At 40.0% G+C, this 19,366-nt stretch overlaps 2 protein-coding genes and 1 long non-coding RNA gene across 4 annotated transcripts in view; 1 reads left to right on the forward strand and 2 right to left on the reverse strand.

Annotated features, from left to right (window-relative positions):
• LOC114459136 (E3 ubiquitin-protein ligase TRIM39-like) overlaps positions 1-19,366 on the reverse strand; it is a 476,570-nt gene that overhangs the window by 126,263 nt on the left and 330,941 nt on the right. The gene's annotated exons all lie outside the window — the stretch shown is intronic.
• On the forward strand, positions 897-11,072 carry LOC114459143 (uncharacterized). The gene is made up of 3 exons (XR_003673247.1): positions 897-991; positions 10,276-10,359; positions 10,436-11,072. It is a non-coding gene; the product is annotated as an uncharacterized LOC114459143 (long non-coding RNA).
• LOC114459148 (proline-rich protein 2-like) lies at positions 13,549-18,157 on the reverse strand. Its single transcript, XM_028441505.1, has 2 exons — positions 18,086-18,157; positions 13,549-13,998 (listed from the first exon to the last, which is right to left on the reverse strand). Exons 1-2 carry the CDS (start codon positions 18,155-18,157, stop codon positions 13,549-13,551), a joined length of 522 nt encoding a protein of 173 aa, XP_028297306.1.

A 19,366-nucleotide genomic window follows, 5' to 3' on the forward strand; every position in this document is an offset into this window, starting at 1 on the left:
TTTTTAACTGTTTTTTATTGCTCTTTTCTGACGTTTGAATAGAATCTGTATTTTGTTTATATTTGTTCCCCCCCATTTGTTCACACAAGTTATATATGGTTGAGAATACCTCGAACTGTGTTAGTTATGAGATTTAAAAGTGTTGTGTCTTTGTTTATTTGGTTTGTGTTAACTCTCGTCTGTGTTTCAGGGATTCCTGTTTGTGGCTCCACCCCTCAGTGATGTGTGTGTGTTTGTATGTTGTCTCTCCTCCTCGTGTCCTGCTGCGTCTTGTTCCCTGAGTCCTTCATGCTGCCTGTTTTGGATTTTAGTTTTGATTTTGGATTTTTGAATTAAAGACATGGATTGGTTCCCAGAACGCTATTCCTGCATCCTGCCTCCATCTTTCCCTGCATTTGGGTCCATACCCACCACAGACCGTGACAAAAAGACTTTTTGTAATATTGCAATTGACGTTATTTTGGCTGCAATGTACTGTATATGTGACTTCCAAGATAGTTTATTGTCTATTATGACTCCCAGAAATTTCATTTCATTCACTTTCTCTATTTTTATGGTCTTTATTATTCATTTCTTTAGTCAGTTTTATGTCCGATTTCCAAATATTATACGTTTTGTTTTGTTTGTTTGAGTCAAACCAACTTTTCAGTTCCTTTAATTTATCTGCCAATGATTCCAAAAGTTGTTCCAAATTATCTCTGCAGCTGAGAAACTTAGGGGTGGATTCACTAAAGGTTTGGAGGTGTTAAAACCTATGGAAATGTCACTCCATGAGCTAATAAGGCGTAAAAACCCCAGGGAATCAGGAGTGCACGTCTTCAGTGCGTCAGAATCATTTAAATAGGGGCGGTCTCCACCACTTCTGCATGCGCACTAATTAGACTTTTTTTTTTTTTTCAGACATTAAGTGTAAGCTGGCTTACACGTCACTCGCTGTCAGTGAGACACTTCTGAGGAAGGAGAGAGACATCACAGAAACTGTCAAACAAAGGTAAAGATCAACATCTACTTTTACTCTTACACAGAAATTTAATGTTTGCTTCTTTAGCAGCTGCTGCTCACCTGCATGTAGACATGATGTAACTGTGACTCCAGAGACTTGATTTTACTTTTCAGCAAATCTTCTCTGCAGTGAGACTGTGGAGGTTAGAAAGGAAAAGAATGTTTGTTGTAATGTAGCAGACTGTTGGAAAATGTATGAGGCAGAACTAAGGCTGGGCGATATATCAAGTTTTTTAATAAATATTGAATATTTATTTAGGAGATATATCATAGGACTATATTGTAATATTGATATAATTCACGTACCTTAAAAGTTTCTTCGTCCGTAGAGCCACCAGTATGCTTTATTCTGCTCTTACTATCTATCTTACTGTGGTGCTGTGCCTTATGAAAGTGGGGTGAGATTACCAAAGCAGTAACCTAACATATTACTAAGGACATGGTCCCCATAATGAGAAAGTCTTTGATGCTCAGTAAAACACTGTGTATGCTGTATAGATCCAGAGGTGTCTGTGGGTCAATATTGTTATAAACAGAACTCAAAACAACTGGTTACCATCACACTGTACGTTTACTGTATACATGGGAACCTCAAACACTGCTTATTAGTCGTTACACAGGGGATCTTAACAGAAACGTAACATTAAACTACGTCCATGTGCTCAGTACAAATCAGGAAGTAGGCAAGTCTGACTCACCTCTGACCTTACGTTACCATGGTTACCATAGGGACCTTAAAGGGAAAGTCCTTAGAAGGCCATCACAGAGTAGACAGTGAAACATGCAGTGATAGGTTCTTTTTTTTTTTTTTGAATATCTCGATACTTTCAAGCTATATCTTATATACGATACATATCTGGATATTTTGCCCTAACAATTGATCATTAATCATAATTAAAAAAACTGTACAGTACTTTGGTCAGCTGAATTTGTTTTCAAAATGTGAACAAATAGACATCATTTATTTAATGAATTATGATATTATTCTCTACACTTATATTAATAAGGTCCCTGTGTGACATTAAACATGTAGCTTTAACTGACTGACCTTATTTTAAAGGTTTGTCTCTGAAAAACAGGTATGTTATGCTATAATAGTTAGAGGAAACCCCAATTACATCACAGAGAAAACATTAATATATCTATATTAGGTATTGACATTCTGGTTCAATTTTATGCATCAAAGAAACATCTTAAGGCAAAAGCAAAATATCCAGATATATATTGTATATCGTGCTATAGCTTGAAAGTATCGAGATATTTAAAAAAAAAAAAAAAAACAACCTATCTACTCTGCGCACACAAGGGCACACACACACACACACACACACACACACACACACACACACACACACACACACACACACACACACACACACACACACACACGACATTTGCTACATAAAATAGAAACAACACAAAATGAAACAGCTTTAACACATTAACATTACAAACACAAAAGTAAATGATAATTTATTTTCATAAACTACAGTTACAGGATCCTGGAAACTGATAAAGATAAACAGCACACATGAACAGAGGCACACTTTCCTGTGTAAGACTGACAGTTTATTACAGCCTAGATAGAGCGAAAACAGGAAACACCAAACCACAGGCTGCAAATGTCCCTGAGACAACACCAGGCAAACACAACCCAGTACACGTGATCAACACAACATCCAGCAATGCATCAAAGAACAGTGAATAATGTTCTATAGAATATCTAAAATGTCATAAAATAATGATGTCTTACTGTCCAAACTACGTATAAGGAGCCGTAGAGTCCTGAAATGTTGTCCTGCAGGGCTGTCAGCTTCTTCTTCTTCTCTCTCCTCTCTCCACAGGGCTTCCTGATTCAAACAATAAACAAACATTTACATAAATATATCACTGATGTATGGGTGCCAATTGTAAAGTCGTGCATGCTCAATGAAACAGCAACTTTTTGTAACATTTAGCAAAAAAAACAAAACATTTTAACCAGATTTACAGCAATATTTGTGAAATTTGTGAGAATTGCTTTCTCGTAAAAAGATAATGTCAATGATGAATCTAAATCTAAATGTTAACTATTAAATCTAAATCTAAATGTTAATTCTAGATATTACATTTAAATTTCCTTTTATTTTGGTTATTTTGGTCAATTTGCATTTTAGCTATATATTTAGTTTCACCCATGACATTTAGGTTTAACATTTATATTTAGGATTTAGATTTCACATTTAACATTTAGATTTAACATTTAGATTAGGATTAAACATTTGAAATTTAGATTTAGATTTAACATTTAATGTTTAGATTCAACATTTAGCTTTAGATGTACATTTAGATTTAAGATTAAAAGTTTAGATTGATTTTTATATTTAACATTTAGATTGAACATTGACATTATATTTTTAAGAGAAGAAACTCAACACAAATTTTAAAAATATTGCTGTAATTCTAGTCAAAAGTATGTTTTTTAAATGTGGTTTGTTGCTAAATGTTGCGAAAAGTTGGTGGGTGACATAACAGTGATTTTTGGTAAATTGTCATCAATAACAGCATTGATTTACATTATGTATACAGTACACCCTCATATGTATGTGTATTTACAATATATGTTTATGTATTTCCATGAATATTTTTTTTTTCCTAATGTAAATTCCTTTTAAAGATTAGTGTAAACAACTAGTTTATCTGCTTTTTGATGCAGTTCAGGCCACTAATAATTTGGTTAAAAATGTGTTGATATATATTGTATACTATACAGGATGTATTACTTTAAATTTTCTTTAATGTTCTTAAACTTGGATTAAGATCAATCACATCCCAATGTTTATTGACATAATAATAGTCATACAACTTTTATGCATACAATCAACTTCTATTTAGAAGGACACATCCAGACACATTGAAAACATATTTATTATGTTCATACATACATATACAAATACGTGTTAGATTTTTACTATGCACTTATACCAAGATTAATTCAATAATTAAATGATTCATCAAAGTCAGCAGGAGTGAACTAAATAAATCAGGATTATAACTTTAACAAAATCTGTGAGGTAATCATCTTCAAATACTTCATTTGCACTTTTTCACAAATAACAGAACTGAAAAGCTACTGATGGATAAAAAAAAAAAAAAAAATGAAGACATGTAACCTATGTGGGTAGATAAAACTGAGTTGTGTGTTAAGTAAACTCAAGTAATTCTGCAGGCACATTTTCAGGCATTAATTAATCATTATTATTATTAATTAATTAATTAATTAATTTAATTTAATTTACTACAGCAAAATAAATCACGTTTAAAAATATTTTCACTAATTCCACATTGTTGGATGAATGGCATTAATGAAACTGTGGTTAAGGCTGACTTTATCTGCTAACTTTATCCAGTAACATTAACATATCATGATGATTTCAACATTGACTCTTTAAACCTAAAAGAAAACAATAACATCAAGTAATTTATTAACTCAATGTAGTTCAAGAGCCTTTACCATTAATAACGCATCCAACCAGGATAACTCCTCATAGTGAGACACCAATAGACAAGGCTCTTCACTAACTTTTCCAGTGGTGGTACTGGTGCGACTAACTTTCTCAGTTGGTCGCACCAGCACAGAATTTGGTCGCGTGCTTTTTTTCTGTTAAGCGGAGGATTGTTATGCTTTGCTGTTTTAAATAACAGCATGTATTCTGTTTTTTTAATGTATTTTGCAGAAAAGCTGTACTTCAATTAACTTAACAGTATCATAGCCAACATCTGCATTGCTTCACCCCATGGTATTCAATTCAGAGGGTCCAGCTCTGATAGTGGGGTCTCCTAACGTATCATAGTCCATCAGTTCTGGCCCCTCGATGCCGATTCTGATGAGGTCCTCCTCTTTGGTGTGGAATCGTGTATGTGCTGTGCATGCACGCTCTACTCTGCTCGGCACACTCGGCTCGTTCTTCCTCGCTCCCCCCCCCACCACAGGTCCAATAAGCACGCCCCACATACGCTCCGTCACAATGCTCGGTGAGCTTAGCGCGCTCTACCCTGCCCTGCGTCTGCTTGTTGCGCCCCAACTGTGCTTTGCTGCTCTGCGTGGCTCTGACGCCTGTCCCCAGTGTTGGTGACGCAGCAGCTGTGTGTGTTTGTCCCAGTATCTGTGAACGCAGCATGGACCATGTCTCTCCTGAGTGTTGGTGACGCAGCAGCTGTGTGTTTGGGGACATGGTGGCATGTGTAGTGTCTGTGTCTGACCCTGATTCACAGGAGGAGGACTTAGAGAGGACGAGGAAGTTTCATCCTTTTGGATTTTCAAAATAAGGTCATCCTAAGCCCTCGCACAGATGCGACCAAATGAAATTTTCACTCGCACACACTGAAAAAAATACTTGCATATGCGACCAATTTGGTCGCAGTCTCAAGCCCTTATAGACAATATTTTCACTGATGGAATTAATAAAAAATACTGTCCAAAAATATAAGATAATTAAACAAAAAAAAAAAGTTAAATCTATTGGATCTTTTAAATTTGACTTGATGAAACAGGATTGGAAAACGATGTGGAAAAAAGTCTACAAAACATTCATATCAATAAAAACTCTTTACAAAAAAATTGTCCTCTATAAACATGCAAAAAAAGTCATGGTTAAATAAAGGAATGAATGAAAGTAAAATGGATTATACGAAGACCTACAAAACTACAAAGCTTCTCAGAGTCTCTCAGAGAACTCGTAATTTAGCCTAAACATTCCTAGCAAGGAATCTTAGCTTAAAAGGGATTCAGGAAGTGTCCAATCCGTAACTGGTGTCAATGCCGGTCGCACTCTCTTAATTTCATGAATCACCATCAAACCATCTGACAACATCTTTCCATTCATCTTGCAATGGAAACATTTTTCAGTGAGACCCTGCTTTGCCATGACTGTGATTAAGTCACAGGGTCAATCTTTACAATGCCTTGGTGTTTTCTGCACAAGAGATTTCTACAGTGATGGACAATTTTACGTTGCTGCCAGCAGAGTTGGCAGATCAAACACTTTGCATACTTGCTCTAGACAAAGAAACAAAGAAAAAGTGTCACTTTTTGAGCAATGTCATTTCTACAGAAGTGCTGACACAATAAACACACTGACAACAAACCATGTAACACAGTTCTCTGGAACTATAAATACAGTTTGATTGCTTAGTGAAGTTATTGATTGATAAGTTATAACTCTCTCTCTCTCTTTCTCTGAGTGGGTGGGGCGAGTGGTGGTGTGTGGGAGCATGTGTAGCTTTGAGTGGAAGCGTCCTATCTTTCTACTTTCTTTCTATACTGTGTAAATTTATGTTTTAGGTATTAACGGATTGTTTGTAAAGTTAAGGGTCTGTGTTTTTTAGTTGTTGATTCTTTGGCACTCGCCACTCGGCGTGGTGTGTGGGTTTTGTGATGGGACGGATAATGGTGTTGAATGTGGAGTTTACCGGTCTAACGAGGAAGCACGGTGTAAAGGTCACCGGTGCTTCCCGATACTCGGTAGATGAATGTGCCCAGGCTGTTGCTGAGGTGGTCAGACCTCAGAGTGTAAAGTCCGCAGCCAGGATGAATGGAGCAGTCGTGCTGTTTGTTGACAGCGTAGAAAAGGTGAATGCGGTGGTGTAGAGCGGAGTGTTTGTTGCCGTACCTTCTCTGTCCCTGCCGGGAATACGAGTGACTTTGTCTAACGTTCCGCCTTTCATAAGTGATGATTTTTTTGTGAGAGAGTTGTCACAACATGGGAAAATAGTCTCTCCTATAAAAAAGCTATCGTCAGGATGCAAATCACTGCAGTTGAGTCATGTAGTGTCACACAGACGCCAAGTGTACATGATTTTGAATAAAAGAAATGAGGAACTAAGTCTTGTGTTAAGTTTGAGAGTGAATGATTTTGATTATGTTATTTATGTTACGTCTGAAAATATGAAATGACTCCACTGCAAGAAGGAGGGGCACCTGGTCAGGGCGTGTCCAGATTTTGGTGGGGGCAACAGGTCAGCTGATAAACAGACAGGTGGGCGAGAAAAGGGGGGTCAGGAGATCACCCAAGGGTTTACGGGTGAGGAGGCGCAGGGACAGGGCAGACAGGTAGATGAACAAAGTGAACGTCCTGAGGAGGAGAGGAGGACAGGTGGGCAAGAGCAGAATAACGGGAATAAAGGAAAGGTAGGTGAAGTATTAGAGATTGGAGAACAGATAAATGAACAGATACAGAGTGGGACCACGGCAGTTAAAAGGGTGCAAAGGGAAAACAGGCAGGCAAATGAGCGTAAAGAAGTTGATGAAGAAGAGTTAAAAACAGTTAAAGAAACAGAAGTGTGTTGATGAAAGGCAGGGAGAGAAACAGTTACAGGTTGGACAAGAGAATGGTGTAGATGGCAATCAAACAGGTGAACAGGTACAGAATGGTGCAGATGAAGGACATATGAGTAAGCAGACACAGATTAGAGGAACTGAAGAACAGGCTGAGGAGATGAAAGAAACAGAGGCCACAGCCTCCCTAGAGGGGAGCACTGATACTGCAGAGGAGGAGATGCAGGAAGAGGGCTCTACTCCTAGCACCTCTCGTTTCAAAACAAAAACAAAAAATAATTGCTGTGGTTTGCAGGAAACGAGTAAAACAAGTAAGAAGGCAAAAGTAAAATCAGGGCGGGAACAGAAAGAATCTGAAGGGTCGAAGTTCAGTGCTGATGAAGTTTCTTCTCAGCTAACTGATAGTGAGACAACTGACTGACAGTTTTATCAAAGACAAAGAAACAAAAAAGACTACAGTATTGAAAAAACAAAGCTTTTTCTGCAGAAAACAAAAACCATGTGGGGAGTAAAAATTGAAAACCACTTCCCTGATAAGAAGTCGAGGGAAAGGCTGTTTTACTGACCAGGAGCTGTTTCGACTGAGAAAACATGTTTCCAAACTTAGGATGGAGCTAACTAAAGGTAATGCTGATGGTGGTGATGATGATGATGATGATGATGATGATGATGATGATGGTCATGGTGATGATGATGATGATGATGATGATGATGATGATGATGATGATGATGATGATGGTCATGGTGATGATGATGATGATGATGATGATGATGATGGTGATGATGTGGATGTGATGGTGCTGGTGATGCTGATGTATGATGATGATGGTGATGGTGATGATGATGATGATGAGATGATGGTGATGTGTGATGATGATGATGATGTGATGATGGTTGATGATTGATGATGATGAGGATGATGATGATGGTGATGATGATTGATGATGATGCTGAGTGATGGTGATCTGATGATGATGATGAGTGATTGATGATGATGATGATGATGATGTTGATACTGATGATGATGATACGGATGATGATGATGCTGATGATGATGATGATGGCTGATGATGATGATGATGATGATGGTGATGATGAGATGTGATGGTGATGGTGATGGTGATGATGATGATGATGATGATGATGGTGATGGTGATGGTGATGATGATGATGATGATGATGATGGTGATGGTGATGATGATGATGATGATGATGATGATGATGACAATGAAGGGAGAGCTTTGTAGGTCTCCCTTCAAGATAACTTCTTTTCTCTTCATATCTCTCTTTATGAGTCAATTCAGGATTGGCACTTTAAATCTTAATGGGGCAAGGGAAGCTAAAAAGAGAGCCATGTTGTATGAGAGCATGAAATTGAAAGAAACAGATATCATGTTTGTACAGGAGACACACAGTGACACCTGTAATGAAGTAAACTGGAGGAGGGAGTGGGGTGGACACATTGCACTGAGCCATGGTAGCAGCAGCAGTGGAGGGGTCGCTGTGCTGTTCTCTGACAGATGTGCACCCATGTCCTTCACTGTGACTGAGGTGATCACTGGCAGGCTGTTGGTAGTTCACTCTATTTTTGAGCAGTGTGAGCTTTTTTTGGTAAATGTTTATGCTTCCGCCAATGATCCATACAGACAGCTGTTTTTGAGTGAGATTAACTCATTATTAAACAGTGTTACTCAAGACTCTTTTTTGATTTTAGGAGGTGATTTTAATTGTACTGCTGAGGACTCTATAGATAGGAATCATATTGAACCTCATCTTTGAGCTTCTAGAAAACTTTTGAACCAGGTTGTTGAAAATCATGAGCTTGTAGACGTGTGGAGATCTTTTCACAATGAGAAGCAATACACATGGAAACATAGCAGAGATGGTTTTATTTCTTTAGCCAGACTTGATCGGTTTTCTACCTTCAAGTATCAGATGAATGTGTTTAAGGATAGTTTTATTGTACCTGCCCCCTTTACTGACCACTCCCTTGTTTTTTGTAAGATTTCTATTAACAATTTTAAAACCAAAAGCGCTGCATGGTACTTCAACACGTCTTTGTTGCTTGATAAAGATTTTGTAGAGAGTTTTAGATATTTATGGAAAGATTTTAGGACAACATGTACAGATTTTATAAACAGTGGTGGGATTGTGGTAAGGCCGAAATTCGAACGTTCGGTCAGCAGAACACTCTCAATGCCACACGGGACATCACAAGATCCATGAAAGCTCTAGAGGCTGAAATTGTGGAACTCCAATCTCTGCTAGAGTCCACAGGAAAACAAGGACATATTGAAGTCGTAAAAGCAAAAAAGTCAGCTCTCACAGACCCACTAGGAACCGGAGCCGGTTGGGGGTTGGGGTCGGTGGTGGAGTGCGCTGGGTCCTCGGCTCCTTGGTGCTTTCTCGGGTGTGTAAGTGGGGGCAGTGGCTGCCTCTCGGCTTGGTGTCTTGGGGGCGTCTGGAGGGCTGCTCGGCCCTGGGGGGTTGCCTGGGCTCCCTGGTCCCCACTCTTTCTGCTAGCCTGGCTGCGTCTTTGGGTCCGGGGCAGCGCTTGGGTTTTCCGTGGCGGTTTCTTGAACATACATTGGTGTAGGATGAACTGGCATGCCTTGGACTGTGGGATAAAACTCGTAGTGGGCTTTACTTTCGACACGTTGATCCCAAATACCTGTTTTAGGCATTTTCACTCACTCCTTCCCTCTGTCCACAGCTACCACAAATATACCTAAGCCTCACGCCTACAACTTCACATCTCACTCTCACTTTACAATAATCAACTCTTCCCCACCCTTCCATTTTTCTATCTTGAATCGCTACTCCCTGCTCCCTTCCCTGGAGTGACGTTTGCTCACATTTTAATACACCTAAACCTTTAGTGAATTCTCGCCTAAGGGTTGTGAAGGTGCTGATTCAGCAGCTTGTTGTTCTTGTGTTGTTGTTGTGTTTGTGTGAAGGGGTGTCTCTGCTATGGATCAGGACGACACAGTGAAGAGCGTCTCTCCATGTGGAGAACATGAGATCCGGACTGAAGCTCAGAGGTGAGATCGCGTCAGAGCTCAACACTCACACCTCTGAACCATCAGTGTTACACTCTCAGCTCTGTGTGTACTCAAGGACCAGGAAGCAGCTCATGACTGATGGACCTGGACCAGGATTCAGCCGTGTGTCCTATAAAAGTGATCAGTCGATGGATCAACCACTAGACTTCAAAGGAGTTCCATCTACTGACTCACAGTGAGTCCACATGAAGTCTTTATGTTTTTATTTTTCTGATTATCTATCTATTATTTCTAAATTAGCTTTTTAATGCTTGTTTCAGCAGCAATTTTGACCTTTTTGAAAATACCCTGTGACTGCTGATGAAGCTTTTCAAAACCCACAAAAGATACATTAATATTCCTAAAATGTTTCTTCCTGCGTATATTAATCTTTCACCTATAGGTTGATTTATCGGCTATCAGGCCATCTATCGGTATCGGCCAATTTATCGGCTTTTTAGCCCCCCAAATATTGGCATCAACTTTAAGTGTATTTTTTTTATTTTATTATTTTGTTTGTCTTATGGCCAATAAATATGACTCAGTGAGTCTGTTTACAGAAGCTGTGCCTGTTAAATATGATTAGTATTATTAAAGGTCCTATATCATGCAAATCAACTTTTTTGAGTTTTTAACATTGTTATTTCCTTATCAAAAACACCCCCAAAGTATTATTGGGATTCCTTCTTGCATCTCTGATAAATCCTCAATAATCTGCTCTCTGAGTTGCTTCTCTGCCCTCTTCTGAAAAACGTCTCGTCTGTCTTTGCGAAGTCTCTCTCCGGGCTGTGACGGCCGGGCGGGGGCGTGGGGGTGCCTCTTCCCTTTGGGTGTGGCTTGATGCTTGTCTCGTCTCTTGGTTGCCTTGGGGGAGCTCCCCGCGGTGTGCGGGTCTGGGGCGACCTGCGCCGGTGTGGGGGGTGGGTGCGCTGGGGGGTGCTGGCGTCTGTTGGGGCGGGGTTGCTTGGCGCTCCGGAATGATGCTGTTTGCTGGGGGTGGCTCTCGTGTCTCGTGTTGACGCGTGGGTGATCGGGGGTGGCCTCCATGGGCGGGGGGGGACTCTGCTGGCGGCATTGGTGTGGGGTGGTGGTGCCTGGCGGGGGTGCTTAGGTTCGCCTGCCTATTGGCCCGTGGGGGTCGTGCACTGGACAACTGGGGGATGTGGCCGGTGTCCGGCTGTGCCTGGGGGGGTCCCACCATGCTCCGTGTGGCCGGCGTTGTTTGGGGGGTGCCGCGGGGTGGGTCTCTGGCTGTGCTGCTCAGCGCGTCCCTGGGGCCCGTGGTGCCGTATACCAGTCTGCGCCATCTACCCTCACCGGTAGATGGGCCAGGCTCATACCAGACAGGCCTCCTACATGGTCACTCACTCCCATCTGGTCTGGCTCACCCACTTGGTGCACCACACACATATACCCAACCATTGGGGGGCTGGATGGTGGGGCTATGGGTGGAGGGGGGTGCCGCTTGTGCAACTAAGTAGTGGCGCGGGGGTGGCACTCCCACCTCAAGTTGCCCTACTAATCCCTCCAATTTTAATCACACCTCAACACACCACCCCCCGGAGGTTGGGATCACTACTTCCACCCATACCTGTCAAGTATCCCGTTTTGGCTGGGAAACTCCCATATTTTACCCCTGTTTCCCGCCATCGACCCGTATTAGTATTTTCCCGTAAATATCCCGTGTTTTAATGTAATCATTATTAAAATACGCCTTACTAAACTGAACGCCGTCACTAGCCTCGCGAGAACGACCATCTGAAATGGCCTGGCTTGATGGCAGTTTTTGCAAGATTAGTGCCAACAGCATCGGCAACAAACCCGGAAACAACTCAGAAAACAGATGAATGAAAACGTTCCGGCAAAAAAAACAAAGAACTGGTAGAAATACATTGTAAAATAAGATGTAGAGTTTACTTTCCAAAAGAGCAGCAGGATGGGACACAGTTACACGTTCTGTTAGATTAATAACTGAGATTTTACCACAGCGGAAGGAACCATGTCAGTCACCATGAAAAATCAGCCAATCACAAGCACCACATATATATACTCCATTCAAAAAGTGTTAAAGGATGTAAATTCTGCAACAAATGTGTCTAATAAGTCATTAGTGAATACCAGAGAACCACATGAGTGAGTATGAGAAATTAAAATAAAAAATCTAATGAAAATAAAATGTTCAACTTAAAGACAAGCAACGTGAAATTAACAGTAAATATGCAACGTGTTGACTTGTATGTAAACTGTAAGTGTATTAAATAAACACATGTGCTTAATATACACATTTATGTTTTTATTTAGGCTGTTTTATAATTTAGGAATTAGTGCTGGGCGATATATCAAGATTCAAGATGTACCGAGTTTTCTACTTTGGCGATATAGAAAACTATAATATTTCATATATATATATATATATATATATATATATATATATATATATATATATATATATATATATATATATATATATATCATAGCTTATTATGTATATAAAATACTAGTTTTAGGAGTCGCTGCTTTTACTTCTCAGAACAACATATAAAGCTCAGTTAGATGATTAATGAGTGCATATATTGATCATCAGTTTGTTAATAAATGTCCTTGTGTAGCATTTTGCATCAGCAAATTTAACCCAGAATTGTCTTTCTGGTCAGACTTTATTTGATAAAATTATCTAGATTTATATCATATATCATCATTTAGATAAAATATATTGAGATATGAGTGTTGGTCCATATCACCAGCCCTAGTAGGAATGTTCACAGCATTTCAATGTTAATAAATGTCGACCTACCAGATTCTAATCACATCATTGTATTTAGTAAGTGGTCGACAAGTGGGTATTTTAGATTTTTTGTACATCTATAGTAAAATATAAGGAATATTGGAGCTTGGTTGGGCGGGTAGGACGACTGGTAGTGGGCGCCAGAAAATGTCCCTTATTTTCAAATCCAAAACTTGACAGGTGTGCTTCCACCCTCCGGAGCTATTGCATCACATACACATATATATACACATAGGTCCATTCACCTTCTTTTAATAGCACTTCATACATTCACTAAACACACACATTCATTCAGGGGATAGGGACCATAACAGGGTGGTGGGTAGTTTCACACATTTGGGCCTGTCGGATGGGGGCCTGGCCCCTCTGTTGATGGCTGGGCTGCCGTGTAGAGTACAAATACATTAGAATGGTGCGGTCGGGCGTGGTGGGGCAGTGGGTCTCTGGGGGGCATGAGGGGGTGTTGCTGGGGGCTGTCTTTGCAAAGTCTCTCTCCGGGCGGTGAGGGCCTGGCGGGGCGGGGGGGTGCCTCTTCCCTTTGGGTGTGGCTTGATGCTTGTCTCGTCTCTTGGTTGGCTTGTGGGCGCTCCCCGTGGTGTGCGGGTCTGGGGCGGCCTGCGCCGGTGTGGGGGGTGGGTGCACTGGGGGCGGCTCAAGCTGTTCCGGTGGTTGAGGTTGGTATCGGCCGCTTGGTAGGTCTGTTCTGCTATTGGCGGACTGGTGAGTGGGTCCGGGGTGCCTTTGGCTGGGGGCTGCTGTTCCGCACCTGATGCGTGCCGTTGGGTGCCTCCTTCCTGCGGTGGCGGCCGCTGGTTGCTCGTGCACTGGTGGGGGGCATTGCCTTGTGGCTTGCACTGTCCGATGGGGGCGGGGCCTGGGCTGCTGTCCTTGCACCGGCTGGGGCTGTGCGGTCCTGCTAAGCTGTGGCCGGTTCGTGGGCTGGGGTGGGGGGGGTGATGGGTGAGAATGATGGCGGGGGGCCTTGGGGTTGGGGGTAGGGGTTGGTGGCGGGATGCGCTGGGTGCTCGGGCCCTTGGGGCTTTCTTGGATGTGTATATGGGGGTGGTAGCTGCTTCTCTGCTTGGGATCTCGGGGGCGTCTGGGGGGGCTGCTCGGCTGTGGGAGGGTGGCCTGGGGCTCCTTGGCCCCCACTCTTTCTGCATCTGCGAGCCCGGGGCGGTGCCTGTGTTTGTAGTAGCGGTTTTTGCACATACAGTGGTCTACAATGCACTGGCACGCCTTGGAATGTGGGATAAATCTCGTAGTGGGCTTAACTTTAGACATGATCCCAAATACCTGCTTCAGGTACTACCACTCACTCCTTCCCTCTGTCCACAGCCACCACCATCATAGCTAAGCTTCACAATTGTCACCAGACTGGCTTGATTACACAACATATTAAGCACAATATGTTCTACTACAACTTCACATCTCACTCTCACTTTAAAATAGTAAATTCTTCCCCACTCTTTCTATTTCCTGCCTTGAGTCTCTCCTCCCTGTTTCCACCACCCCCCCCCATTGAGGTGTAACACTGCTCTCCCTTTTTATATTCTCCCTATAATAAAATGTTTCTTAACCTTCCATAGGGTGTTTTAAATGCATCTTTGTTCATATATATAAAGCAGACTTTTTGTACCATTTGAAGAGAACAAATGGTTAAAAAAATCCTGCTGGTGAAGCCTGTACATGTTCTAAAAGGAGTAGGAGGAAGTATATAATTATATGATCCTACCACATGTAATATCTAGTACTATACATATCATCTTCTTATAATATACACCTATTTACACTAGAAATATACATATATACAGTATATACACAGAATTCATTGATATATATCTGTATAATTATTTAATTCATGTGATCAACTATACATTCATCTGTCCACACATACACAAGTATATACACACATATTTACAATTTTATCCCTTTAACACTTATGCTTAGAGAAGGTAAACTTTATGTATTTATGTTTAAATCGCTTTAAATTCAGACATAAATATATATATATATATATATATATATATATATATATATATATATATATGGATAAATGTCAAACACTGTGCATAACCTTTACCCTTTTATAACACTTAGAACATAATTGTTCAATTTGTTATAGATACAGTTCATATAGTGAAATTCTATTTTTAATATTTATTCTGTTTGTGTGAACATCGTTCTATGTCACACTTGGTTTGGCAACGTAAACCTGTGTGTGTGTGTGTGTGTGTGTGTGTGTGTGTGTGTGTGTGTGTGTGTGTGTGTGTGTGTGTGTGTGTGTGTGTGTGTGTGTGTGTGTGTTCAAGGACCAGGAAGCAGCTCACACCTAGACTTGGACCTGGACCCAGCTGTGTGTCCTTTAGAAGTGACCAGTCCATGGGAACACCCATTGACTTCAAAGGAGGTCCATCTACTGACCCACAGTGAGTCCACATAAAGAAGGTTGCTGGTTGTCTTCCTGATGGTCCAGGGGCCTCATTTATTGATCCGTTCATAGAACTGGTTCTAAATACGTTCAGACCAATGAAATGTAGAATGTGCACCAGTACAAAAAGAATCAGTATTTATGAAGCGTGTGGACAGAGGTCGTACACACAGCAGTGTTGATTCATCTCTCAGTCCATGTGGACTAAAGTGTCAATCACTTTTCTTTGTTTTCACACTAAATACAGTCACCAACTATTTCCTCAGTCACTAGTTATTATTATTAATAATTATACATTATTATAATTAGTTCACCACCTGATAAACACTAAACTTTTACAGCACATTTTTCAAACACTAACACACTTTAGGACCAATGCTTGTTAACAATATAAAATAAACTGTATTAATATCTGATCAATGAATGGATCATATACTGTGTGGTAAACAGAGGAGATAAACACGTATATTTATATAAACATATTATTACTGATGGTTTAAACACATGGAGACTGTGATCATCTCAATAAAGAGTACAGGATACTTTACAGTTTTTTATTGTTAACAATCATTGGTGGAAAGTGAAGTCACATGATCTAAACTCTAACACATGTCCATCTGTCCAAAGCACAAATGTTAATTACTGTAAATGACTGATTTAGTCTTTATTACATCATATACAATCATTTAGAACCATCAAAGATCTTATTTTATAATCAAACCTGACATAAATCATTCAAAGTTAAAGATCAGATGTATTTAATGTAATGCTCTTTGTTGTTAGTATTGTGTAGTTCAGTGTGTGTTTTCATGGTAACACTATGTGTTAGTGTTGTGGTTCAATGAGCTTCTGTTGAGATGTGTATGATGTGTTTAGTTGATGATGAGATTAACTGTTGATCTGAGATCATGATGGACATGTGTTAGAGTTTAGATCATGTGACTTCACTTTCTACCAATGAATGTTTGCAATAAGACACGCCTCCAATTGACCATATATGGTAGCAGCATCACTTTAAGAATGAGTGAACAGAGTTTTTTCAGTGGATTCTGACACGACCAAAGCTATAAATGTGTGTGTGTGTGTGTGTGTGTGTGTGTGTGTGTGTGTATGTGTGTGTGTGTGTGTGTGTGTGAGCAGCTTCAGGTTGGACTGGTTCTTCATATTTTATCCAGTGAAGTAATGAGGGTGTGTTAGAGTCTCAACATGTGACCAAACAAGCAGTAAAAACTACTCATGTTGGTGGTTAAAGTTACCAACAAATGGTTTATCAGGTTTTCAGTGAAGCTGTGCTTAAAAACAAGGTACTTTACGTTATGTTATGAATGAAAAAATATAATAGTTTTGGTAACACTTTAGATTAGGGAACATCTATTAACCATTAATTAGTTGCTTATTAGCATTAGTAACATATTGGTTCTTAATTAGTCATATTAAGTACTTATTAAGTACATATAATGCCTTATTCTTATTAATGCCTTATTATACACTTAATGGCAGTCTCACAGTCCAAACATGGTAGCATGTTGAGATCATAATTCATATACAACAACTTCCTTACTTACTACTAATAAGTAATAATTATGAGTTTATTGAGGGAAAACTCTTATTTAATGGCTTACTGGTTGTATATTAAGGCCATGCAGAATAAGGCATTAATAAGTATTTAATAATGACTAATTAAGAGTCAGTATGTTTAGTAATTGGAATGCTAATAAGCAACTATTTAATGGTTAATAGGTGTTCCCTAAACTAAAGTTTTACCATTTGATTTATTTCAAGATCTTAATTTTATATAAATTACTATAATATGACAAAACAACAAAAGTGTACAACAATTATTACAACGTTGCTGAAAACTGAACGTAGTGGGCACCGTAGGGGAGCAAAATTACAACGTTGGGGGTCCCTACGCTCAACAGCACTGGAAAGAACCCTGGAAATGTTACTTTTTTTCCACAAAATATTGTAAACAGAATTTTACAAATACTACTGTAAGGTTTTTTTCTGTCCTTTCTATTCAGATCATTGAATTGAACTGATCTGAGGACAGATTACAACAATAATACATTTTCTCAGTGTAGTTTATTCTTAGAGTTAGGGTTAGATTAGAGTTAAATTATATGTAATGTATGAGACTTGTGAGTGTTTGATGAATAGTTTGTTGAACTCAGCACTAAACATTAAATTCAAATGAAGATAGTTAGCAGCGGTGCTGTTGGATGCTGTTGGATGTCACGTCCAACACAGCAGACACTCCAGGTGCAGGTGATCAGTGATGGAGGTGTAGAACTGATCACCTCCTGATAAAGTGATAGTGTTGATGGGTTTAGTTCCTCCTGCTCTGCTCTGTGACTGATCAGCCTTTCTGGGAGCCAATGACCTCAGGTTGGTTAGGGGGGTCATTAGCCCCAGCTTCAGTACGTAACCGTATCCCTCTATGACCCATAGAGATGTTGTAATAAATCATCAGAGGTTGATCAATCATTTCTAATCATTGTAACACTCACCAATGGAGGCTCAGACAGCAGCTGGATGTGCACTGGGATGGCTTTAGTGCACGTTGTCTGTCGCTCCAACATTTACAATCACAGCATTAATCAGTCACTATATTTTGGGGGAGGAGCCACAGATCAGCTCCATCTTTAGACGTTCTCCTGCAGAGAGCACAGCTCTCCAAATCCTCCAATAGTTGACGATAAGCCATGTCAGCACATTCCAAGTGTTCTTTTCAGCTTGTCCTGTCAACGCTGTGTTTATAACCTGTTACACCTTTTACTCACACCATGTACTATATTATTATATTAATAACTTTTATCAATTAGAGCAAACAGAACACATGACATTTGACATTGATGAGCACTCATAGACTCTGTGTTCTATCTGTAGTTTTACTGTATGGGGCCATTATTGTAACAAAATAATGTGTGTGTGTGTGTAACACAATCTGTGAGTAGAATTAGGATTTATTAACATAGTTGTCTGTGTGTAATTCATTCTGTGTGTCTGTAATCACATCTGTATGTGTGTCATCAAACCAGGAAATTCTATTGGCTGTGGGTTAGGGTTGAATCACCAATAATGAGTGACTAGGAATGTGTGTGAACCTGTTACACTGACCAGGAACGTCTGATGGTGAGAGGGTCACTGATGGCTGCTAGGGACCCTCCATCGTCGGGGTCGGCCGGTGTGGAAGCGGTGTTTGTTAATGTCTGTAGGGCTGTACGTGGAACCAGAGTGTCTCTGTACTGCTGCTCTGAGAAGTTTTAGACGGGCTATGGAGGATTTGGACTGATGGGAATTCAGTCCCTGTAGTGGTTGAGGCGTTTTCCTGATGGTTGTTTCAGTCGGCTCAGTTGGACTGAGTTTGTCTCCATTTTCGTATGAGAGGGCTTCAAAACGATTATGGAGAGTAAGTAGAGGAGGGACAATATAAATAAATAATTTCACAGTATTTTCCACTTTTAATGTGACCTATAACCTGCACAATGCAATTGAAAAAAAAACTGAAACGTTTCAGGGAGATGAAGTAAAAATTAAAAAAAACTGAGAGAATGAGGTTGCTAAAGTGTGCACACCCTCTTATACAGACCCTTTATAAGAAAAATTGAATATCTTGGAAAAGTTGTTTAATTTCCATGATTTCATTCAAAAAGTTAAACTTTCATAAATTATAGATTCAGGGCCCACAGTTTAAACAATTTCAAGTATTTGTTTATTTTTATTTCCAATGAAGTGCTAAAAGCCCACACATGTCAGCCTAGAGCATCTTGCTAGGCTGCGCAGTGACG

Source organism: Gouania willdenowi, unplaced genomic scaffold (genome assembly GCF_900634775.1).
Source record: "Gouania willdenowi unplaced genomic scaffold, fGouWil2.1 scaffold_269_arrow_ctg1, whole genome shotgun sequence".
NCBI lineage: Eukaryota > Metazoa > Chordata > Actinopteri > Blenniiformes > Gobiesocidae > Gouania > Gouania willdenowi.

Excerpts from the sequence above, each read along its gene's own strand:
- LOC114459148 (XM_028441505.1), bottom strand. The coding sequence starts at position 18,157 with ATGTTGGAGCGACAGACAACGTGCACTAAAGCCATCCCAGTGCACATC. Across the intron at positions 13,999-18,085 it reads TGCTGTCTGAGCCTCCATTG|TGCAAGCCACAAGGCAATGC; the intron begins GTGAGTGTTACA and ends CCCATCGGACAG.